At 40.4% G+C, this 26,299-nt stretch overlaps 2 protein-coding genes across 47 annotated transcripts in view; one reads left to right on the top strand and one right to left on the bottom strand.

The window, feature by feature from the left end:
• Positions 1–26,299, bottom strand: part of CCDC85A (coiled-coil domain containing 85A) — a 691,220-nt gene that overhangs the window by 613,063 nt on the left and 51,858 nt on the right. For 8 of the 41 annotated variants that reach the window (XM_085019259.1, XM_085019225.1, XM_085019239.1 and 5 more), the window contains one exon: positions 23,901–24,272. The exons of 17 other annotated variants lie outside the window; for them this stretch is intronic. The gene's annotated coding sequence lies outside the window, so the exon portion shown is untranslated. Of the gene's footprint in view, positions 1–578; positions 669–3,341; positions 3,490–4,696; positions 4,776–11,686; positions 11,853–12,643; positions 12,724–12,804; positions 12,952–23,531; positions 24,273–26,299 lie in introns of those variants that run through there. 16 more of the 41 variants (XM_085019252.1, XM_085019229.1, XM_085019241.1 and 13 more) reach the window with 11 other exon arrangements.
• Positions 23,791–26,299, top strand: part of PNPT1 (polyribonucleotide nucleotidyltransferase 1) — a 42,644-nt gene continuing 40,135 nt past the window's right edge. For 5 of the 6 annotated variants that reach the window (XM_085015775.1, XM_085015776.1, XM_021085800.2 and 2 more), the window contains exon 1: positions 23,791–23,969. Coding sequence is in view for 4 of the 6 variants with exons in the window: in XM_021085800.2 (XP_020941459.1) it covers positions 23,809–23,969 (161 nt within the window). In the remaining 2 variants the exon portion in view is untranslated. 6 annotated transcript variants of the gene reach the window in all.

Here is a 26,299-nt window from a genome sequence, read left to right on the forward strand (position 1 = left end):
ACTTCCATATATCTCCGGTCTGGCCCTAAAAAAAAAAAAAAAAAAAAAAAAGCATATTCAAAAACTAAGGGCTTTAAAAAAAATCTATTTAGTAGTTCCCTTGTGATGCAGTGGATTAAGGATCTGGCATTGTCACTGCTGGGACCTGGGTCACTGCTGTGGTGTGGGTTTAATCCCTGGCCTAGGAACTTCCACATACTCTGGGTGCAACCAAATAAATTAATAAAATAATCTATTAAATTTAAAATTATTGGCCAGTCTAGCAAAAAATATCTTGACTACATTAGTCAGTTGAAACTTGAAAGCAATAAAATCTGTTTCTGTTTTCACAAGACACCAAAATTATTTATTGCCATCTTTAAGTACAAAAGTGAAACAAACTCTACTATATCTGCTCTAAAAGAATAAAATAGTAGCTAATGTATTTTGGCTACTTAAGACAGTCAGGCTCACAATTATTCTAATCTTTGAGTTTCAAAACAGGAGATTCTCCTGGGAACAGAATCAATTTCAAGTCTAAAAGTTGGAGACTTGGTAGGAATTTGCAAGTACCTCTACTCATCAAGCAAGCAAAATACCTTGTGAAAAGTCAGTCACAGATTAACACGGTCCTTTACAATTTGAGAAATGTCTTCTTATACATTGTTTAATGTGATGTGAGAGATTCCCTGGGGGAGAAGCATAGGAGATAAGGAAAATGAGGCTCAGTGAAGGTCAGTAACTTGCTCAAGATCACAGCAACTGGCAGGGCAGAAAGGAAAACACAGGTCTCTTGATTCCCAGCCCAGGATCCTCCCACCCTAACAGGCTGCTGCAAAAATCCACGGAGTTCTCTGAAATCCTGAGAACATGTCATCTACCACCCTGCCATCAACCAGTTAAAATTACATCAGTTAAAATCAGTCACTCAAAATCATGTTCAGTATGGAAAAATGCTTACAACACACTTCATTTATTCATTCATTGAAAACACTTTGTTGAGAACTATACTATACGCCTGGCATTGCGCTGGCCTCTGGGGTACAGCCGCAAGTAAACCAGACATGGTTTCTACTCCCCTGGAGCTTACAGTTAAGTTAATGGGGAGACAGATATTATTCACCAAATCACGCAAGTAAATACATCATTATAAATCAAAAGTAACACTGTCCAAAATGACTGTAACACACTTTGAAAGTGTCTAACAGAGAGACATAGACTCATCTGAAACACCAGGATGGCTGGGATGGGAGGAGGGGTGGGGAAGTGAGGAACATCCCAGGTCATGGAAGGACATGCCAGGCCAAGAGAACCACATTTAAAGAAGTCCTAAGGCAAGAAGAAAAATCGAACATATTTTACGATAGCAATTTCATGTAAGCAAAGTAGAGAAGTCTAGCAAGAAATACACCAAAACATTAATGATGTTTTCTTTCAGCAAATAGATGGTGATGTTCATTTTCTCATTTATGCTTTATTGAATGTTCCAAATTTTCTACAATGAAAAACGAACACTTTTTGATCTGCGAGGAAAGTCAGCCTAAAAAAAAGTGGGAAAGAGCGGACTAGAAAATCTGGCCCAAAAGGCTCCTGTGTGAGGAGGAGGAGAAATAGAACTCTCCCAGTCACTTCAGGCCCAGAAATCCAGAAGCTGGAGCGGGAAGCTGGAAGTTAGTGGTACGAGAACATAATTAGCTTTGGTGATTTAAAATATCCCTGAATACTTAAATGTATAAAGCCGTGAACAAAAAGGAACTAATGCGTATTGAGCCCTCTTATATGCCAAGCACTATTCTACACTCTTTATAGCATTTCCTGGAAGAGTCGTATACGGATAGCGTGTTTATTTCCACAATTTACCCTCTGTGTTTCTTGCTCTACACTAACCCTACAGGATGGATATTATAATCCTCATTTTATTAATTAAAAAGAATACAAGATTTAAAGAGAGGTCAAGTAATTTGCTTAGAGTCAGGCATATATTAGGTGGGAGAGCTGGGATTAAAAGAATGGGTCTGGGGAGTTTCCTCCATTGCTCAGCAGTTAACGAACCCTACTAGGACCCGTGAGGATGCAGGTTCAATTCCTGCATTTCTGTGGCTGTGGCAAAGGTCGGCAGCTGTAGCTCCAATTTGACCCTAGCCTGGGAATTTCCATGTACTGCAAGTGCAGCCCTAAAAAGCAAAAAAAAAAAAAAAAGTTTGTAAATGTGACAGAGATTGTTTACATTAAGATTTTCCAATAAGAATTGGGGAAATGTATGACTATGTTGTCTTGTTGCCAGCCAAAGATGAAGGGATTATGCTGGCAGGATGGTAGGTGACCTGTGCAAAGCACAGTATTTTTAAACCCTTACACTGTGCCAGGGATTGTTCTAAGTAAATTAGAAATCTTGTATAATTTAATCCTCATAACAATCCTGTAAGTACTATTATTATCCCCAGTTTGCAGATAAGGAAATTAAGTCACAGAGAGGTAAAAATAACTTGCCCAATATCACACAGAGCTGTTATCTGAAGCAGGCACTGTGGATTTGGAATCTGTAAGCCTAACCACCAAGCTATGTATCATTTCTTTTTTTTTTTTTTTTTTTTTTGTCTTTTTGCTATTTCTTTGGCCGCTCCCGCGGCATATGGAGGTTCCCAGGCTAGGGGTCAAATCGGAGCTGTAGCCGCCGGCCTACACCAGAGCCGCAGCAACGTGGGATCCGAGCCGCGTCTGCGATCTACACCACAGCTCACGGCAACGCCGGATCGCCAACCCACTGAGCAAGGCCAGGGACCGAACCCGCAACCTCATGGTTCCTAGTCGGATTCGTTAACCACTGCGCCACGATGGGAACTCCTCATTTCTAAACTCTTAACTAACTCTCTTGGTCCCCTCTATGCATGAGAGATCTATTTCCAAAATTTCCTTCCATGTGCTGGTGCCCCTGCTTAAATCAGTGAAAACAAGCTCCTTTAGAAGCTTAGGAGCAGGTAGAAAACCACTTCAATGCTGCCGTTTCCCTAAGAGTCTGAGACCTAGCCTGAAAGGAAGTCTGCTTCTGATTCTCAGAACAGCTACTATACATTAATACATGAGCTCTGATTGCCCAAATGCAGCTTGCCTTGTGAAAATAAAATGTCTAGCCTAGTGGTCCTCAAACTGTAGTATACATTAGAATCACTTAGAAAACTTGTTCAAACACAGACTATGGGGCCCTACCCCCAAAAGTTCTGTTTCAGTAGATCTGGGGTGGGGCTAAAAATTTGTATTCTAACAAATTCTCAGGAGATGCTGATGCTTCCGGTTAGAGGGACTTTGAGAACCATTGGCACAGCCTAATAGAAAGTGTGACAGTCCTCGGAAGCAGGACTCACAAGAGTGTCTTCCACTGGAAGCCCCGAAACTGAGAGTTCTTCTCATCCTGGCCCTAGCCCACTTTCATAGCTGGGTTCCAGAGTGGGTAACTGAGATAGAGGAGGAACCATCATTCTCAAACCTGCAGTAAACCAGAGCTGGAAGTGTCTGCAGAAAAATAAAAAAAATGAAGTTTTAGATGGTAGAAATTTGTATTTTTCCCCTTTTTATTCTTTTTGTTGTCGGTGGTTTAAGGGGGTCTGGATTACTATGTCATTTGGGTAATCAGCTTAATCTGACAAGAAAAGCAAGATATGGTCAAGCTTTAAAATATTGGGGTTATATTTATCTCAAAATCTTGAACTAAATTCACCTACAAATATAAAAAAGAAAAATTCCATTCTGCATTTTGAGTTACAAAGGTCTGGAAATCTAGAGATGACTTGAGTAACACCTGAGCGCCCTCTGGTGGGAAGTGAATTCTCCATTGTTCAAGCAGAAGCATTTCCCACTCTAAACAACAATAAATGAAACTTCTATTATTTTTTCCAACATTTTGAAGTTGGTGTTTTATGTATTGAAAACAAATATAAAGAAAAAGATTACTGGAGAAAATAGATTTTGGAAAGCACTGCTATGAAAATAACTAAATTTCAGATCAGATACATTGATGTAAATCAAATCTGTTCCTCCTCAAATTTGTACCCACTAGTGTTAGCTCCACTGATGATTATTGCCTGAAGCAGTTATTATAATGATGACAGAAAGAATATTTTTCTAGATTACAAAGCACTTGGACAGCAGTTTATATACAAAACTAAGATTCTAGTAACTCCTGAAATTATCTCAAGTTATAAGTAGTCTGCTGGGCTCACTTGAAAATGCCTACATCTTTTAAGTCACCAGGATTGCTTCCATCTATTTGACACTTTTCAAAGCTATCATTTGTGGAGTTCCCGTCGTAGCTCAGTGGTTAACGAATCCGACTAGCAATCATGACGCTGCAGGTTCGATCCCTGACCTTGCTCAGTGGGTCGAGGATCTGGCCTTGCCATGAGCTGTGGTGTAGGTCACAGACGCGGCTCAGATCCCACATTGCTGTGGCTCTGATGTAGGCCGGCAGCTACAGCTCCAATTGGACCCCTAGCCTGGGAACCTCCAAATGCCGTGGGAGCGGCCCAAGAAATGGCAAAAAGACCAAATAAATAAATAAATAAAAGCTATCATTTGTGTTCTGTAAAGTATCTTGACCCACTGCATGGGTCTCTCTGGATTCATAGAACATATCTATATGTTAAGAATCAGGCCTAAGGGATTGAGCTCAGAACATCTTTAAAATATTAAATAAATCCAAGAGGAAATCTCTAGCACTTGCCTGGTTGCTAGTAACCACCAGTTGGAATATTATAACATGACATCAACATCTTCTCACCAAGCCTTCAATCCACCTAGAGCTGATGAAAATTTTGAATAAATTATATTTTTAATATAATAACTAAGTTATATCTTGCAGTATTTCCCTCCTTTTAGAATTTTAATAATATCACTTAGCATTTAATGAACACTATACACTATTCATAAAAATCTTATGTGATAAGCACCCTTACTGCTTCCATGTTACAGAGTAGGAAATTCAGATTTGTAGTGTTAGAACACTTGCCCAAGTACGCACAGCTTGTTAAAGGCAGAGAATTAAACCCAAGAAGTCTTAACCACACTCTTAACCAGTATGGTACACTACTTCCCTTTTTATAATTTTTTTAAATCTATTTGCTTGTAATAAAGAAAAAGACAAGTGAGGACATAGTCTTCTATTTGAAGGTACCCCTGGTATGTTTACCACCCATTATCACTATAAATCTGTTTCTCTACTAGATTCCTTTATTTCTATAGAGACCTGTGCCATCCTTTCAATCTCTTGTGATCCAACCACCTGTAACCTTTGACCTGACCCTCACTCTCAAATGCAATCTCTTCCATCTCTGGTCCCCTCCTCTCTATTCCAGTTTCTGGCATCCTGGTACGGTATTCTAACTCTTCTGCTTTCCATCTTTCTACCTCCATTTTGTCTCATATAATACCTGAGATTATTTTTCTCAAAGCATAGTTCTGTTCACATCACTGCCAGTGCAATGCCCAACACCTTACACATAAAACTCCAAGGTCTCTTATGACCTGGCCACATTCCCCTCCTCAGGCTGTAGCAAATTCTTCAATGTAATCACAAATAGGAGGTCTCAGCTGTTCTCAAACAATATTGCAAGGGTGTCCATGAGCACCTGTGGCATAGGGACGTTTCTGGGCTAGGGGTCAAATTAGAACTGCAGCTGCCATCTTACACCACAGCCACAGCAATGCCAGATCAGAGTCGTTTCTGCGACCTACACTGCAGCTTGTGGCAATGCCAGATCAGATCATTAACCCACTGAGCCAGGCGAAAGATGGAACCCACATCCTCACGGATACTAGTCGGGTTCTTCACCCACTGAGCCACAATGGGGACTCCTGCTTAGACATTTCTCTTCCATCTCATCTCCAATCCTTCATGGCTTAGGTCAAACACTACTTTTGGCAAACAAGAAATTATCTATGCTCCTCCAAGTTTTATTTCTACTTCCTCTGTGCCATTTACCATCTTCGACCTTGTGTTTCAGGACAAATCCATGTGGGTGGTTGACGACCACCTTAAGCTCTGTGTGACCAAAGCTGACATCATCTTCTTTCATATTCCAAACTTTTCAGAAACCTGGGAGTCACCCTAGAGAACTCCTTCCTCATCCTCCCCCCTTAGTTTGAATCAGGGGCCAAATTTTGTTCTCCCCAAGTATCTCTCACATTCACTCCCACTCAATCCTCTTGTCCTCATTATCTCTCACAAACTTTAGCATTTAGTCTCTAACTCTTTCCTTTTCCTCTAATCTTACTCCCTCAAATCCATCCTCTGTACCACCACACAAGCCAACTCCTAGAGATTCAAGTCTCCACGTAACGCCTCTGTTCAAATCCATCTAGAGTTCTCCACTGCCAGATCAGATCATAGAGTATAGTCCAAGATCCATAGCATAGGATCATGTATTATCTAGTTTTGTGTCCTATCACTTTCCACCTTCATTTTGCAATCCAGTAACATCAAACTGATTCCAGTTCCCCCAACACAATCTGTTACTTGATACTTCTCTGCCTTTGTTCTGCCAGGATTCATCTTCCCCTTGGTTCTCCCTCCTCCATGGCTTCTATGTTGCATTACCCTTGGGAGCAGGTATCATTCACATGGGATAAAATTAGTTGTGCCAACAGTAGCCCCTGACATCATCAGCTCCAATTCTGTACCTGACAAACTCATACCTGTGATTCTGGTTCAGTTTGAAATTCATCTCTCCCAGGAAGCTTCCCTGGACTTCTTCGGCAGGCTGTGCACAGGGCTTTCATTACAACACATTGCCATCATTTTAAAATTGTCTGGTTATGTGTCTGCCTCTCCCATTACTAGACTTGAAGGCGAAGACCATGACTCACTTATATTTGTAGCTCCACTTCTAGCCCAGTGTTTAATACATTCAATACATGCTGGTTAAACTGAAATGTTGTGTTCATGCCATCTCATTGTCAGGACGGTAATTTGCTACAGAGGAGAAACTCTGGTTTACAGTTCATACCCTAACATTCTCCATAGTCATTGTATACAAGGCTGACTAAATATCAGAATCTCCTGGAGAGTTTTTTTAAATACAGTTTCTGAGAATTGAGCATATTACAAAGGTGGCATTTCTTTTCATTGGGGGGAAAAGATAGCAAGTATTTCTCCAATAGTGCTAATTTTTACAACACTTATGGGATATAACATGATTAATAGTTTAACAATATGATTATGATAGGGAGATAATGCTGAGTAAGTAGAGAAAATGTGTACAAAGCATGGGACACAGAGACACTTTGCTGGGAAGGCTGGCTTCTCTGTTGGCATGTCCAATATTTATTTACCTGGGCATAAATCTTATGTTTACCTCTGGGGTTTGTGAGGTGTGATACAAGAAAAATTACCAGGTCAAGGCCTAATATTAAAGAGGAGAATAAGGATCTGGAGTGAGTGGAATGTAAAGAAAATGAAGAATTTTGTGCTGTAGATTTTAATATATTATTTTTTGTATTTAATAAATACATTTCTATTCAAAATCCCTTTATTATTGAAATCCCTGCAGCAAAAATAACTTGGTTATTGCCAATCTAAAACTCTCTAACCCCTTATTTCCTTTTTCTACTGAAATGATTGTTTTGACAACATATTTGCATAGTGAGAAGTATCTCAGGAATGATACTATTGAGTTATAGTGGGACATATTATATTAAAAAATAGTATTGGGAAAACCGACTGAACAAATGCAGCTTACAGATGAGAGAAGAAAAAAATCATTAAACAACATCAACATGACAAAACCTGAACTCATCTTTTTTCCCAAATCTGGCCTTTTTCTCACTTCTCTAAGAGAAGCACAGTGGCTCACACCTTTCTAAGACAGGCATACAGTGCCATGTTTGACTCTCATGCCCTCTCCTCAATATCCAATGCATTACCTAGTCTTATCAGTTCTACCTCTGAAGCATCTTGTGAATCTGTTCACTTTTCTCCAGTGAACTTCCAACATCCCAGGTTAGACTTCTATCATTTCATACCTGGATTTCTGCTATAGCCTCCTAAGGAGTATCCTTCCCTACTTCCTTGTGCTTTTCCAATCCATTCTTACAAATCATAGCCAGAGCAGCCACTCTAAAAATAAACCCAATCAGTTCATTCCCCTGTTTATAACCCTTCAATGGCTCCCCATTTATAGCAGAATAAAGAGCACACTTCTTAATGTAGCTAAAAGAATGCTGCATTTTCTGGCCCCTTCTCTAGGCTAATATCTTGCCACTTTCTCCCTCAAGTATTCTAATCCAGACACAATGAGTTTATTTCACTCCTCTCTCATTTCCTAGTTTCTGCATATATGTTACATTTGCATTACCACTTTTTCTATCCCTTGGCCATTTCCTACCTATCAAGCAGCTTACCCAACATCCTTCCCCATCAGTTTGTGCTGGATTCTGAGCTCTCTGTTCCCTATGTCATCCTGTACTATGCCCATCCTAGGTGCTACCCTAACAAATTATATCAATTTAATTGTCTCTTTTTCCATCAGACTGTAAACCCACTAAAGGTAGAGATTTTGCCTATCATATTCACTCCCAAACCTCTGGGCTTAACACAATGTCATGTACCTGGTAGGCATTCAGTAATTAATTGGTCAAATGGATGGATGGAAGGATAAATGCATTAATGAACAGACTGTATGATAAGTGTTATACATTTATCATAAAATTATCAGAGGGTATTAAGACAACCTTCAGGTTCTCTGATTCACTAGAAGGACAGGAACAGAGAAGATTTCATACTCACATTATGATTTATTATAGAAAAATACAGATTAAAATCAACAAGGGAAAAAGGTACATAGAGCAGAGTCCAGGAGATTCTAAATGCAAGCGTCCAAATGTCCTCTCCCAGAGGAGTCTCATGGACAGCACTTAACTCTCCCAGCAATGATGTGTAACAACAACATACAAAGGGTTGCCAACCAAGGAAACCCACCTGAGCCCTGGTTCCAGAGTTTTTATTGGGGATGGGGGGAGTCACATTGGCATGACGCACCTGCATGACTGACCTTAGTTACTCAGTCTCCCACTCTCCACCTAAAGGTCAAACTGATATAGGATGACCCAAAGCCCAGTAATGAAAAAATAGGCACTCACCACAAATCACACTGTTAGCATAAACTACTGTTTTCCCCAGCTATTCAAAGGTGGAGCATACCCATGAAAACTTTCATAAGCCAAAATAGTGTAAAATGAAGAAGGAATTACCTTAGGACACATCTAAGGTAATAGATGTACAATATAAATCAAGATAAAGCCAGTTCAAAGCTGTGGCAGCTGGATGCCAAGATGCCAAGTGTAGTTCCCTGGGGAAGGAGCTTGGCAGTGCTACTCCTGCTGCTAAGGGTGCTGCTGCCTCTGCAACTGCTCACTGCAAACAAATGCTGACCATTATTTCCTCTTTTTGCCTTTTTTCATAAAAGCAAAATTCCTGTTTGGATCGCTTTCAATTCACAAAAACAGATACTAATAATACAGTCTTTTGTGAAAGCAATGTGGTGTAAAGTGAACTTTAAAAAATCCTGGGATACCTGCATCCGGTGTGACACAAAGTCTCGGTTGCACAAAGACACTCTTATCAGGAAGGATATTTCAAGGGCTCAGAAGTTACCTCTCAGGAGGTCATCAAAGGCCACTCCTAAAGACCTTTAGAATGTACAGGGTTTGGGCAACCCAGGCCTGCTGAGTTAATCTCCCTCTTCTGATAGAAACTAAGTAGACTAAAGTGAGCCAAGGAAGATATCTCAACAGATATGACACCTGAGCTGCCTCCTGAAAAAACAAGCATCAGCCAAAAGAAGTAACAGATGTGAAAACACTCTAAGCAAAGGTAGAAGTAAAAGCACCAACGTGTAACTGAGCATGGCTCTATAGGGGACTGAAAGTAGCTCCCATGGCTGAATCCTCTCTATTCACAGATCCTCAAGCTTCCATGAAGTTCCTATTGCTACCCCCCACCCACCTGTATTTATTTTCTCCCTAGGATATCTTTTCACAAACTGGAAATATGATTCTTTTATCATCCTGTACTCTTCCTAGTCTATTTTATGTGTTATGCAGAACTTTTTGCCCAAAGGCACACAAATAATTTATTTCAAAGTATTGTCTGCATCTATTTTCCTTTTTTTAAATGATTTTTATTTTTTCCATTATAGCTGGTTTACAGTGTTCTGTCAATTTTCTACCATATGGCAAAGTGACCCAGTCACACATCATTCTTTTTCTCACATTATGCTCCATCATGTGCCATCATAAGTGACTAGATATAGTTCCTGGTGCTATATAGCAGGATCTCATTGCCTATCCATCCCAAAGGCAATAGTTTGCATTTATTTCAAATTCAAAAACTAAGTGTCTATTACTTTCTTTCTCTCTTATAACCTTTCCCAGGGACGGTTGACAGTACCATACTCCAGTTACTTCCTGAGTGGGGGGAAAATGGTAGGATAGCAAAAAATACTAGAAAAGAGGAATGAGTATCTCAAAATATAATCTCCTCGTATTTGTATGTCTCCTTGCAAATTTCTCAAGAGGGGACAATCTTCTGTATCATTTGAATTCTCTGTAGCTCACAGCACATAAATCTATATTAAGCCAAGTCTATATGGCCAGGTTCCACTGTTCTCTAAAATTAAGTAAAATAATAAATGTGAAAACAGTATAATGCTATACCCAACAGATCCAGTAATAAATTATTGTCAAAACTGAACCCTAATACTTTAAGTACCTTTTCCAAATTTACCTCTTCATCAAAAGGGATAATAATTGGAATGTATAGAGAAATCAAGGCTTGAATAAAATATACCTTCTTAAAGGCAAACAAACTTTATGAAAGATAAAACCAAAATTTTCCTTAAGAAAATATTGAGGGAATGAGAGGAGTTAAACTTTGATGGGGAGAGCAAAACAAACCAGCCATGAACAATTAAACTAAACTATGTATCTAAGGCCAAAACCCAATTAAAGGAGGCCTAATGAGAACTAGTCAGGAGCCTGAAAGAAATCTTATTTGCCCTCTTCACCCTAGCATTGCCTTGTTCAGAATCCATGAGAGTCTGTATTCAAGAAACAAAAATTGTGCAGGCATTTGCTACAGAAATATCTCTTTTCTCACGCAATGGTATTGATTCCATACATATTTAATGAAAGTAAGAATGATGCACACTGTAAGAAAAACAACATATGGATTGGCTTTTTGTTGTTGTTTTATGGCCCCACCCATGATATATGGAAGTTCCTGGGCCAGGGACTGAATCCAAGCCGCAGGTGCACCACAGGTACACCAATGCATGATCCTTTAACCCACTGCACTGGGCCGGGGATCGAACCCACACCTCCACAGCAACTGAAGCCTCTGCAGTCAGACTCTTAACCCATTACACCACAGTGGGAACTCCTAGGGAGAATACAAACATTTCAAGGAATAGTGTATTACCTGTTACATTATCTCTTTAAAAGAGAACAAGCTATGAGAAGCTAAAGTTTGTGATTTTAACCATGGTTAACAATGATAACATAAACCTACTTTGAACACAATAGTCCATTCATTAGCAACAGCTCATGCCTGTCTGCAGGATCCACCTGCTTCATATCCAAAACACAGTAAGTATATTTTAATACAAAACCTTAAGTATCTCCAAGACATCCCAAATTTGTATCAACATTATCATCTTACCTAATAAGCCAAAACTCAAACGTATCGATTGCTTCTCTTCTGATCAGACTTTTGTGTGAACTCTCGAAGAGAGAAGGAGGGAATTGGGTGAGGGATGGCTTTACATTGTTCCTGACCAAACATTAAAGCCAGCCTATTCCAAAACTGGATCAAAGACAAAATTATTCTGTTCAGAAAACACAGAAAAAAATTTAAAGAGCAAGAGAAAATGTTAACATGGTCTAAAATTTCCACTAGCATAATCAACAACAAAAACACAAAAAAATGTCCTTCAAATTTTAATCCACATTAATTACAAATGACAAACACAGTTAATATAAGCCATAATGGTTGTAATTAATTTGACTGAGCATGCAAGAGTGTTAGCAAGGTCAGGCTTTTGTGCTCAATTACTGTTCCTTCATGCTAACTTTAAAGGAACTGTTTTGTGAAAAGGAACAATGATCCCATTATCCAAAGAACAACTAACATAAAAATTTAAATAGCAATCCAATGGGGGTTACATTTATTTAGAACCCTAAAGACACACAAACATATGCAAAAGTTTATTTGTTAGTTGATTTTATTCATCACAATTCTGTAAAACTTTTTCCTAGCCGGTTGGTGACAATGAATGCTTCAGGGGTATGGTCTGTACTGGAAAATTCATCTAGTAGTAAAAAGACAATGACTAATGGTGGCAGAAGTAACAACCATAATGGTGATTGGAGATATCAGGATACAGAGGAATACTCATGGGTTTAGGGTCTAGATACAGAATCTAGCTGTTTTATTAAGGTATGGAAAGATTAGGAGTGATCCCCTTACTGGGGCAGGCCTCTTTCATCACCTCTTCTTTTATTTAAAGGATAGAAGGAAATTTCAACACACCAAGAGAAAGAAAGGCTGAAGGAATTTTTACTATCCCTTTTACTCCTCCCCAAAAGTAGCAGTAAATATTATCCCTCAGTTACCTACCTCGCGCCTACCCTCTGCCTTGAGGTGGGAGTTTTCAGTCATCTAACTGATCCAAAGCCCCAGCTCAGTTCACTTGGTTCCTGCGGAGGACACAGAAAAGCTATCTGCTACCTGTACCAGAAAGGTTCCATGACGAGCCCAAAGGAAGGAAATGTTCTAACCTGCTATTGAGTCCTTCACAGCAGCAAATGTGGGCCAATGGTGATATCCAGTCACAGCTTTGCTAAGTCCATGATAATGAAGAACAGGTGTTTCTTAAACTTTCCTGCTACACTCCTAGGTTAAGTATTTAAGGCCAGTGAATTATACTGACAAAAGATAAACAAAAGAAAAGGTATACAAATTTTACTGGTGTTATCTTTATATGCACAAGGGCTTCATAAAAAACAAGTGAAAACCCAAAGACTCAGGGGCTAGATTTTAATAAAAGGCAATAAATTAAAAAAAAAAAAAAGCAAGTAGACAGAGGAAAGGGGGGTTGGGGCTTCTAGCAATGATAAATTGAAGGACACTAATGGAAGATGAGAGTTATTTTAGTAAGATTTGATTATGAAGATTCATCTCAGTGCCAGCCCTCCATTTCCAGTGATAAGGGTCATCCTCATCCTGATACAGAAGAAGAGGGGAAGACGGGAAACTTATGCCACCTTCACAAATAAAAATTTATGCCCTAGTTTTAGGGCAAACGACTTTTTCATTCTTTCTTTTTTTTTTTTTTGATGCTTTTTGGGGTTGCACCAAGGGCATATGGAAGTTCCCAGGCTAGAGGTCAAATGGGAACTGTAGCTGCCAGCCTACAACACAGCCACAGCAATGCCAGATCCCTAACCCACTGAGCCACATCTGTGACCTACACAGCAACGCCAGATCCTCACAGCAACGCCAGATCCTTAACCCACTGAGCAAGGCCGGGGATGGAATCCACGTCCTCATAAATACTAATCAGGTTCATTACCACTGAGCCACAATGGGAGCTCTGCTTTTTTAAAATTTTATCGGAGTATAATTGACTCACAATGTTGTGTTAATTTCACGTGTACAGCAAAGTGAATCAGTTACACATATACATATGAGAACTTTTCTTATATTTATTCGTTCTCAATTTCCTTCAGCTCAAAAGAATCCTTATGATAAAGTGGCTTATTTTGCAGCAGCATATTCTAGACCACTTCATTACATATATACACATCCATATAACTTGGGAGACTAAAACAAATTCACTCAAAAAAAAAAAAAGCCTATTGAATCATTTACCTGGAAATAGCCTCAATCTATTAACTGATAAAGAGAAATAAATTGTGTATACATACAATGAAATATTATTCAGCCATTAAAAAGAATGACATACTGATATATTCACTCTATATGAGTGAACCTTGAAAACAACCATCTTTAATTCTGACTACTCTAATTCAATCTTCAATCCACTGACACCACCATTTCTCACTGTTTATCAGTGTTTTCTTGACTTCATATTTGGAGCTTCTTGTCCAGCCTAGATTTCATAGTCCCAACCTTATAACCATTCCTCCACAAATATCCCCACCTCTTATGCCCCTCTCTCCCTCTGTAATCCATGCATAGTGTCTTAGTCTTGTTATGCTACCATAACAAAATATCATAGACTGACTGACTTAAACAGCAGATGTATATTTTCTCACTGATCTGTAGTCCCAGAACAAGATCCAGCATTATTGGTTCCTCGTGAGAGCTCTCTTCTTGGCTTGTAGATGGCCATGCTCTCGCTGTGTTTTCACATGGCAGAGAGAAAGAGTTCTGGTGTTTCCTCTCATAAGGACACTAATCCTATCAGGGTCCTGCTCTTATGAACTTATTTAACCGTAATTACTTCCTTATTCCAAACACTGGGTTTAGGGCTTCAACATATGAAGTATGAGGAAACACACCTCAGTCGCAGCACAGAGAAAACTTATCTCTAGATAAATCCTACCACTCACTTTCTCCATTCTTGTACCAAGCAGGTAAACTTTACCAGAAAAAAAAAAAAAATCACCCAAATGAATAGGCTGGTTTCCCTTGAAATCCATCTTCACAAACCTCAAAGAGCATATATAGTCATGCACCAAGGTCTGGCAACTGTATCATGTTTCCTGGGTAGACTGATTTTTCTATGCCCCCAAAATTACATCCTTCCTAAATTTCATATAGCTTATTTCCACCCCATCCCACCTCCCGCCTAACTCTCTGCTACTGGCATTTCCTCAAACTTCATTAAAGATACTGAAGTAAAACGCATTTCTTTGATCCTCCCTCAGGCAAGCCTTCAAACTCACCTGCATTTGCACCTATCCCCACTTTGCTTTCCATTTCAGTGAAGGAAACTTTCCTCCCACTATGTGTAAAATGGGATGTTGAATGGAGACCTTTCCTACTGTACCAGGACTTGGGAAGTCTCCAAAAATGACAATAATGAGCAACGATTACACCCAACATTCTATAAGATAGCAGAAGTTCTCAAGTTCCCGTTGAGCCTCAGTGGGTTAGAAACCTAATGTTGTCTTTACGAGGATGCAAGTTTGATCCCTGGCCCCTCCCAGTGGGTTAAGGATCTGGCATTGCCACAAGCTGCAGCATAGGTCACAAATGCAGCTTGGATCCAGTGTTGCCATGTCTATGGCATAAGCCTCAGCTGCAGCTCTGATTCAACCCCTAGCCTGGGAATTTCCATGTGCCACAGCTGCGGCAGTGAAAAAAAAAGAAAAAGAGAATCTGACTGTAGTGGCTCAGGTCACCGCAGAGGTTCAGGTTTTTGTTAAAAAGAAATGAAAAAAAAAAAAAAGAGAGAGAGAGAGAGACAGAACCACGTCATAATTATCAACTCCCATCAACCATTCCAGCCAAAACAGAGGACCTAGCAATCTGGAACTCAAAGAGAATCATGTAGGTAAAGAGTTACCAGCCTAGTTAGGCATGATGTGGCATTTTTCCTACCCTCTCTGTAAAGGAAGACAAAGCCTTCCCTGCCCATTCTACCCTCAGCCAATGGGAGCTCAAGATAAAGAAAACTACTGAAAGAGAATGAGAAAAACATAAATATTTCCTTCCCCAGCTAAACATTTATTAAGCTATAGAATAGTCCTGTGATGCCATGAAATAGGAGCAAATAGTAAGAGTTCTCAGGAAGGTGTGACATATGTCTCCTAGAGCTGAAGGACTGGATAAAGAATTTGAATCCATTTTTTTTTTTTTTACATTTAGTTGCTGATAAATTTCAACCCTCATTGTCCCTCTTCCCTTGGTGCCTTACAGCTGGGCACACTGACAAGAAAGCTTGAACACTTCCTCCTTTGGCACAAGTAGAAAATTCGAACTGCACAAGCTTCTGACCACCTACACATAGGGACCCACATCCCAGCCAGACCTCATAACAACAATGAAAACTCTAAGCTGGTATCATAGACTGACTGACTTAAGCAGCAGATGTATATTTTCTCACTGATCTGTAGTCCCAGAACAAGATCCAGCATTATTGGTTCCTCATGAGAGCTCTCTTCCTGGCTTGTTGATGGCCGTGCTCTCGCTGTGTTCTCACATGGCAGAGAGAAAGAGTTCTGGTGTTTCCTCTCATAAGGACACTAATTTCCTTGCTCACTCAAGCCATTTTCAGATCAGCTTGTAGAGCCTCCCCTGCTCCCTCCACAAAGCCTCATTACATAAGTAATATACATTTTCATATTACTTGTTATGTGGGTGGGGATGGGAGTGGGGGCTTCATATCAGTCTTGGCATCCAAACCAAATTTTGGGTAAGAGTCCATCCTGCCATAGACCAAAGCGGCCATATAGGGATATTTAAAAATGTAGACTCTAGGGTGTAGAGAAAAGGGAACCATTCTACACTGTTTGTGGCAATGTAAATTAGTGCAACCACTATGGAGGACAGAATGGAGGTTTCTTTAAAAATTAACTACAGACCTACCATATGACCCAGCAATCCCACTCTTAGGCATCTATCCAGATAAAACTCTAACTGGAAAACTTATATGCCCTCCAACGTTCATTGCAGCACTATTTACAATAGCTAAGACATGGAAGCAACCCAAATCTCCACTGACAGAGGAATGGATAAAGAAGATGTGATACATATATACAATGGAATATTATTCAACCATAAAAACAAATGAAATAATGTCATTTGTAGCAACACAGATGGTCCTAGAGATTATCATACTGAGTAAGATAAGTCAGACAGAAAAAGACAAATATCATATATCACTTATATGTGGATTCTAATAAAAAGTGATACAAAAGAACTTATTTGAAAAACAGCAACAAACAGATTTCAAAACCAGTCTTATGGTTACCATAGGTGAAAACTTTGAGGGTGAAACTGAGCAGGCTCCTGGGCACAAAAGCCTGTGCCCCCCATTTCTTGTTTTTAGGAAGTGGGCTTCATTCAGCCTCCATGGCCTTCCCTGAGTTCTAAGGGGCAGGTTTTGACAGTTGATCATCAGGAAAGGGAAGGGATGCAAAGCCAAGGGAGGAACAGTCAAGCCGCAATAGTATAACCTTGGGGCAGTATCCTAGTTCCCCCCTCAAGAGATACACATAATGATATAGGCATCTTATACACCTAAAAGAAATGTTATATTCCTTATGCTTCTTTTAGAAATTATACTTTATTTTTGTCTTTTTAGGGCTGCACTCACAGAAAGTGGAAGTTCCCAGGCTAGGGGTCAAATCAGAGCTGCAGCTGCCAGCCTAAGCCACAGCCACTGCAACACCAGATCCAAGCTTCATCTGTGACCAACACCACAGCTGGTGGCAATGCCAGAGCCTTAACCCAATGAGCAAGGCCAGGGATAGAACCCTCATCCTCGTGGATACTAGTCGGGTTCGTTACTACTGAGTCACAATGGGAACTCCCTAGAAATGAATACTTTGAAAAGGAACAGCTTGGAGCCCTTCCTTGCGCTCCTCCCTCACCTGACTGCATCCTAAACACAATTACCTGTAAACTAAAGATTAGGAACCCTAAGCACAACTGCCTGTGGGTTAAAGATTATTAGCATGTGATGTTTTTCAGGAACTTTCCTAGTTTGTTCTAATCTCAGATCAATATGCCTTTTTTGCAGGTACTATTATTTTAGGCAATAACCCAGAAGACCATCACCAGAATCATGTTGAGATCTCCTGATGCCAGCCTCAAACACTAAGATTCTGCAAAAGAAAGAATGCATATCTGTCCCAACCCTGATTCTTATCTGAAACCCTGTTTTTCTCCTTTTAGACTATAAAACTCCCTGCAATTCTTTCCCACATTCTATAAGGCATTATCCTCCTGTAGCCTCCTTTGCGTGGCAAAGCAATAAAAGCTGTTTTTTTCTCCTTCACCCAAAACCCTGTCTCCCCATTCCTATTTATCACCAGTGGACAGAGGCTGAGTTTTGGCAACAGGGAGAGGGAAGAATTGGGAGGGTGGGAATAACATATACACACTACTGTATAAAATAGATAATTAACAAGAACATATTGCATAGCACAGGAAAATCTACTCAATAGTTTGTAATAACCTATATGGAAAAAAGAATGGATATGTGTATGTGTATGACTGATTCACTTTGCTGTACACCTGAAACCAATACAACATTGTTAGTCAACTATACTCCAATAAAATTAAAAAAAAAAAAAGCAAATCCTGAAGCAAATCACAAGGGGAAAAAAAGGAAGAATATACACGCTAGTGCTTGCTTCCCACATAAGAGAATTTGGAGGTCAGAGGCTGACTAGAGCCACCTGCAGTGGCAGAGCAAGAAAAGCAATCAGTGTAACTTACTACAATGTTACCTGTTTGGGGGGCAAGGATGTGTGAGTCTGTGGGCCAAGAGAACTCAAGGAAGCTACTTCAATGGTACTTTACTCAAGAGGGCTAAGAACCAGGACAAAAGGATCTCAGCAATAAGAAGCTGTGTAACAGAACACCAGGAGCAGAAGCTGGGAAACTCATAAAGTGTCACCACATTATCTATCCACAGTAGGAAACTGTGCATTTTGTTGGTACCAGCAGAGGTCACCAGACAACCCAAACATACACCCACATCATAGCCAGCTATGGAATTTTACAGTGATAGTGGACATGAAAACAGGACAGTATCAAATAAGAACTCCACTGACTCTAGCAATTAAATTCTTTTATCTCTCTTCTGCTCCCTCCTCCTGTATCCCAATCCTGGAAGAGCCAAAAAAATTATGGAGTCAGGATGAAGCTAAAAAACAAAATAATTAAAGAACAAATTCTACCTTTTCTTCACTTCTCTGGACTAGTGGAGAGGAAAGGTCTTGAATTACATGTGAGACCTCTGGCTTCTGCTTAAGATGCAGAAATCTGAAAAGAACATCCCACCCTTATTAACAATAATAGCAACAATGGTAACAACAAAGCCAGACAACCTGGAAATTCACAACTCTTTCAGAACCTATTAGAGAGCTAAAGTGATAGAATAACCAGCTAACCTGAAATCTAAGGAAAGAGCCTCCAAAGAGAGATGGGACATGAGCTCTTGCTTACCTGTCACAATCACCAATAGATGTTGACCAGAAAAATAAACTAAAATTCTTTTTTTCTTTTTACAGCTGCACGTGAAGCATCTGGAATCTCCTGGGCTAGGGGTTGAATTGGCACTGTAGCTGCTGGCCTACATCACAGCCACTGCAATGCCAGATCCGAGCCACATCTGCAACCTATAACATAGTTTGCAACAATACCAGATCCTTAAGCCACTGAGCAAGGCCAGGGATCAAACCTGTATTCTCATGGACACTGTTGTGTTCTTAATCCACTGAGCCACAACAGGAACTCCCTCAGCTAAAATTTTTAACCAATTACTAAAGGCCAGTTGTGGGCTACCAAGAGAATATAGGACCCTTGGAGGCTGCAGACACAAGAGGAATTCATAACCACTCACAGGCCCTTCTCTATGTCCCTCACTGAGCACTTACAAAAAGGCCTAGGATAAGAGCAACAGTCCTGAGAAAGTGTCCTTCATGGTGCAGGCCTAGGGAAGGAAGACGGCAGCCACTGTGGGAAAGGCAGAAGCCCCACTGGATCTGTCTCCCCTACCTCCCCATAGGAATGAAAGCTTTATCCACTCTGTGAAGGTAAATGCGCTCACCCAAAGGCACTGTGGAAACCCACTGCAGGTAAAAGAAGAAACAGAACCGAACACTTTACCCCTGAGGAAGAGGCAGAATACATGCTGGGCCCAGAATTACAGCAGGAAGAAGGGCATGAGCACAGAGAATGCAACCCCCACCCAAGATCCAGGGACATAATACCTTCCTACGACTAAGGGTTAGTCAGTATAGCATAGCCCCATCTCCCACCTCCAGGATAACACACTTCTAGTGACAAGTAATAGTTCTGCCGTTGAGAGCAAAAGAGTGGAGATAGCCCCTCTCTGAGGAGTGGGGTAAAGGGAACCAGGAAACAGAGGGCATCCTTGGATGAGTTCTGAAGAGACTTTAATGAAGGGATCATTTACAGGGGAAGGCTGGTTCTGGAACTAACAATAAGGAATGCTGAGGCACTGAGAGATAGACAACAGTAGAAAACTATTAAAGCTTGAAGCAGTGAGGAGAGGAGATAGTGTAACTGGAGTGATAGCTACAGCCAAGCAAGCAAGGCCACTGGAAGGAATTATGACTATTTTAAATCCCTCTCTCCTCTAGCTCTCTGATCTGCTACAGGTGTCTCCCATAAGCTGATCCAACCAGTCAGAGGGCCAGGGAGTTGGGTACAGAACAGAGCTGAGAAGGGTAGAAAATGGATGCAGCAGGTGCACATGGATAATACCTAGCGTGATACAGCCTAGCTTTCCTCCTACCATAGGTAGTCTCCATCTCCAGGGCCTTGGCAGCCTCTCCTCCTCAGGGTACAGACTGAGGCTTTCTTCTCTTTTCTTTCTAACCTCTCTCTAGGTGGTATCATGCATTTCCATGGCTTGTGACATCATTGGTGTGCTGATTACTCTTAAATTTATATTACTCCAGTCCTCTCCTTGAATCAGATCCAACTATCTTGACAGCGAGGGCGCTCCAGTGTCTCAGACACTGCATTTCTCACCCATCTAAGTCTATTAATAGTCTTAATTTCCCCCTCCCCAGTATCCAAGTCATCAAATCCTATCAATTCCAACACTAAAATATATTCCCTATCCATCCATCCTTTCTCCTTGTCACCCTTACCACTGTATTACTTCTTATGTTGATACTACTTTCTCCTCCTCCAAGCCACTCTGGACTCAGTAAACAGAGGGATCATCTTAAAATGTAGGCTAGATCATACTACTGCCCTATTTAAACTTTCCAATGACTACCTTTTCCTTCCTCATCTCTGCCCACTCCTGCTTACCACTATCTAGGCACAATGGATTTTTCATATGTCCTCACAGAAGCCAAACTCTTTCCTAACTCAGGGATAACACTCCCCCTGCAAGTGGCTGCTCCCACCTGGCCCCAGGCTTCAGAAGCTGTCTCCTCATCCTTCAGACTGACTTAAAGTCTCCTCCTCAGGAAGTCTTTCCCTGGCCATCTTAGTTTATGTAAGTTCTTTCTCCATCCCACTGTTTTCTATTTTCACATCTACTTTATTCCTTTCTTAGTATTAATCACACTCTAATTTTTATTTGCTTGGTTGTGTTTTGTCATTCTCTCATACTAGACTTCAAATTCTATAAAGCAGTGGCTATTACGCCCTGTAACCATTTCAACTCCCTTATATCCCCTGAGCTTACTATATTGCCTGGCATAAAGCAGGTATTTGATAAATATTTCACAACACATTATTACACTTTCCATGTGGCAGAGACTACGCTTAGTTCCATAAAAATAAGATTGCAATTAAATCCACATAACAGCCCTAAGAGGTAGATGTTATTTTCATTCTCACTTTACAAATGAAGAAACTGAGGTATAGAAAGAGTAAGTGACTTACCAAGAGTCACCTGTTTAAGAAGTGACAGTGGTAAGATTCAAATCTAGACAATCTGATGCCAGAGTCAGCAATTTTAACCACTATGCAATACATATTCCCACATTCATTTCCATGGGTAAAATAATGACCATATTAATTAATCAATAAAGTGGAAGGACAGATGTAGATTGTACCCATAAATCAAGCTGGGGATGTCAGAGAGGATAGTGTTGAAGCTGAGACCAGAAGACTAAGTTTGCGAGATGGACACGTGAGAGGGAATGTGTGAAGTACAGAGAATCACACGAGGAAAGTCATGGAGAAAAAAGAGAGGGTGGTAATGTTACAGAGGAACAAGTTTCAGTTTACTTGGAATATAAAATGAGGAGAGGGAGGGAGTGCCCTTTGTGGCGCAGCAGAAACAAAACCAACTAGTATCTATAAGGATGAAGGTTGGATCCCTGGCCTTGCTCAGTGGGTTAAGGATCCGGCGTTGCCTTGAGCTGTGATTTAAGTTGAAGATGGCAATCAGATTCTCAGTTGCTGTGGCTGTGGTATAGGCCAGAAGCTGCAGCTGCAGCTCCAGTTAGACGGCTAGCCTGGGAACTTCCATATGTCCCTGGTGTGGCCCTAAAAAGCAAAATAAATAAATAAATGAAATGAAATAAAATAAAGTGAGGAGAGGGAGATAAGGAAGTAGGGTAGTAAGTCAAAACTGATGAGGATAAATACGAAAGGTTCATAGTCCACACAAAGCAGTTGAGATTTTATCGTGTTGATTAAAGATTTAGGAAGCCATCAGTAAAGTTTAATCAGGATGGAGACGCATTTAGGTTTGTGATTTAGAAAGATTTCTCTGGCACTGATGTTGAGCAGACTTTCTTAAAGTTGAGTAGACTACTAAATTTTGATGGATCCCTTCAGTGTTCGAAGATACTTTTTATTATGTTGCTTACATATGCACAAATATATAGCAAGACATAATCCCCTTATTCTTGTAGTTTAGTCATAAAACTAAAATAAATACATTTATAGCCCCAAATAAACTACAAACCAAATTAAATTTTAATTGATAATCACTTAATGCAGTGGTAGGTTTGATTTTTGGTGGGTTTTTTTGGTTTTGTTTTTGTTCTTTTTGGCCGTGTCTGCAGTAAGCAGAAGATCCGAGGGCTAGGGATCAAACCCACACTGGCAACACAAGGTTAAGTCAAAAGCAAAGGAAAAGGCAAAAACTAATACTAAATACCTATAAACAGAGTTATCAATAATCCCTTCTATTAGCATGGAAATTCCAAATCAGTGATAATAGCTCTTGAGAGCAAGGTGTAAGAGAGTTGTTTTGCCACTAAATAATTTGTATGGAATTAACATTTTTTGTTCTAAAACCTGTTTAAGTGTTCGTTGAGTTTCATTGTTTGGATTTCTTTGGATTTCTTTGAGGGGAGGCATTATGACCTTAAAAGAGAAATATGACCCTCATAATAGAAAAATGATCACTGGGTTCATTCCAGATACCATATAAAGATTTTCCAACAAACTGGATTAGGAGGAATGGAAGAAATTTATCCACCCCCTAAAAATTTATCAAATTCAAATTCCAAAACTTTTTCTCATTTCCCAAAATATTAAAAAAAAAAGTAGCGGGCATTTTGCATTTAAGGGTTGATTTGTAAAGAAAGAGTTGCTAAATATTAACAATGGAAATGAGGATGAATCCAAAAATGACCATAAAGATATATAAAATGATGATATAGGTCAACAAGAAGTGAAATTAACTTAATAGAAATAAGTTAACGCAAATCTTGGTAGTAACACACTTGTTTGAAATTTATAAAATAAAAGCCGGTGTGGCCCACTACACAAATTCTAATTCTCAGCTAGCAGACGCCGAAATCATAGTAATGTGTTTTCTGAGTACTTCTATTACCACTATAGTTATGTATTAAACACTTACATTATTCTAGGATTCTCTTTGAAACTATGATAGCAAAGCAAACAAAACCCAAACACACTTTTCTAATTGCTGTTCATTGTCTGTTACGAAGTTAAAGCACAATCGCATTCAGATAGGTTTGACCCTTACTAGGCTTCGTAGAAAGGGGCCAGGTATCCACTTCCTCGGCGTTCCCCGCCCCCGGCACCACGGAAACGAAACTGCATCAGGCTCCGCCCCACCTTCTGCAGAATAAGCCAATCAGGGCGCAGCCCGGGCTGAGCGCGTGCAGGGTGTCATGGCGGCCTGCAGGGGCTGCTGCTCATGCCTCCGGCTTCGGCCGCTGGGCAGAGGTCCCTTCCGTCTGCCAGGGAGGGATCGGACACTCACCCAGCTGCAGGTGCGAGCACTATGGAGTGGCGGGAGGTCCCGAACCGTGGCCGTGGACTTAGGCAGCAGGTAAGGAATGTGTGCGTTCTCTCTCCTTTCACAAGGCGCACTGTCAGGCCAGTTCGAGTACATTCATCTCCTGGAGTACGAATCCGGCGACCCAGGTCTCTTTCCCCTCTTTACTCCAAACGTGAATTCCAAATTTCCCTTTCCGGGTTTGGAGTTTTTATCTTGGGATCCTCCTCCTTCTCTCGCTCTCAGCTTCGTGCCCTTTGCTTCTTGCTCCTCCTTCCTGCCCTGTTCCGTGCTTCCTTTCTTCTGGTGAGTCTCTCCACCTGATTACCCTTCTCTTTACTTTCGAGGACTTTTGGGCTATGAAATGAGAAGATAATGCGTTGACAATGGATGTTTACGTCATCCATCCAGTTTACTGTCTAAAAACCATGGCGAACATGACCCTGGTAGGAAGGGAAGGGCAGCTCAGTAGGAAGGGAACGCCAGTTATATGATGCTCTCTGTTTAAGTCTGTGGTAAAGGTACTACAACTTCCACTTTATAGTTAAAACAGGCTCAGGGGAGTTTCCGTCGTGGCTCAGTGGTTAACGAATCCGACTAGCAACCATGAGGTTGCGGGTTCAATCCCTGGCCTCACTCAGTGGGTTGAGGATCCGGCGTTGCTGTGAGCTGTGGTGTAGGCTGCAGACGCGGCTCGGATCCCCCGTTCCTGTGGCTCTGGTGTAGGCCGGCGGCTACAGCTCCGATTCAACCCCTAGCCTGGGAACCTCCATATGCCGCGAAATGGCCCAAAGAAATGGCAAAAAAGACAAAAAACAAAAAAACAGAGGTTCGGAGAAGGTAACTATCTCAGAGTCAGACAAACTAGTACTATGAGACTAGGTGGATTTTGAAATTGTGTTTCAAACCCATACTTTCTCTAGGGGGTATTTGCCACAATTCATGTCTAAAATCACTTTTTAAAAATTCCTACTGGATTCATTCTTAGAATAAATGAAACTGCTAATGCTTACTTTATATATCTACATTTTCACATATACTTTCTAAAAAAAAGTACATGCTCTGGAGTTCTACTTCCTATGGCAGGTGGCTCCTCTTTTCCTTTTGCTCTTCCTAAAGTACCTCCTCCCACTCTTCTGCCCACCAGTAGGATCTCTCTACTCATCTTATCCTTTTTATTATTTATTTTTTCAGAAGTAATTTTTGATTAGGTATTCATTCACTCATGATTCAACATTAAAAAGCTCAGAAATCTCTTTACCATACAGTTTCAGAGCTACCCAGTTCCAATCCCCAGAAGCCACTGATGTGTTAGCAATCTTTTATGTACTTGGCAGTATTTTGTACATTAAAATATTGACAAGTAAATTCATAAGAAGTAAAATCAACCATGAAATATAAAACTAATAACAGGTTTGCACCAAAAACAAAAAGTGCGTTAATAGGAAAAAATTATATAGGTCAGTTAATACCAACTGAGATCATGAGACATATTGAAAAGTAACTGCCTGGATCTTTGCATACTATAAATTGCACATATCTGGTGGGGGAAAAAAAAGTTTAAATTAGGGTAATCATGAAGATAGGACCAAAGGACTATCTGGTGGTGGCCTAGGACCCCTAAAGAAGACCCCGGTAGACTCAACAGAGGGAAAAAAGAGAGTAGAAAAACTTGGTATTTGAATACAAATCAAAGCATGTGTTTGCGAACATTTGGGGTACTGCAGAGCTGGATTGTTTGCTCATTTGTTTCTCTCTGAGTGATTCACTCAGCCCTCAGAATTTGCAGGGGATTGGTTCCAGAAGCCACCATGAATACCAAAATCCAAGGATGTTCAAGTCCCACAGTCAGGCCCTATCCACAGTTCTGTATCAGAGGGTTCAACCACATAAAGAGCTATATTTACAGTTTTATAAATGGAAAAAAATCCTTTTATTATAAGTGGACCCTTCTAGTTCAAGCTTTTGATAATGCTTTCCTAGCTCCACTTCTCTCCCTTGTGTTGCTAGAATGGGGGAGGAGGGGCTTGGGGTAAATCTACTCCTTGGCTCATCCTTGTGAGTACCCATCCTCTCTTTGATATACTCATTCATCATTTGGCAGATATTTGAATTGTTTCCATTTGGGAGTTATAATAATACCACCATGAAGGTTCATGTGTAAATTTTTACATGGACATATGTTTTCATTTCTCATAGGCTCATATAGGAGTAGAATTGCTGGGTCATACGATCTTCTGTGTTTAACCTCTTGAGGAATTGCCGTTTCCCAGTTGTGCCATTTTACATTTCCATCAGCCATTGTGTGAGGGTTCCAGTTTCTCCACATCCTCATCAACATACAACCATCCTAGTAGATGTGAATAATATCTCATTATGGTTTT

The sequence above is a fragment of the Sus scrofa genome, chromosome 3, assembly GCF_054392235.1.
Source record: "Sus scrofa isolate SSC_HxYL_T2T_F1_AM1 chromosome 3, Sscrofa_HxYL_maternal_Yorkshire_Landrace_v2.0, whole genome shotgun sequence".
Taxonomy (NCBI): Eukaryota; Metazoa; Chordata; class Mammalia; order Artiodactyla; family Suidae; genus Sus; species Sus scrofa.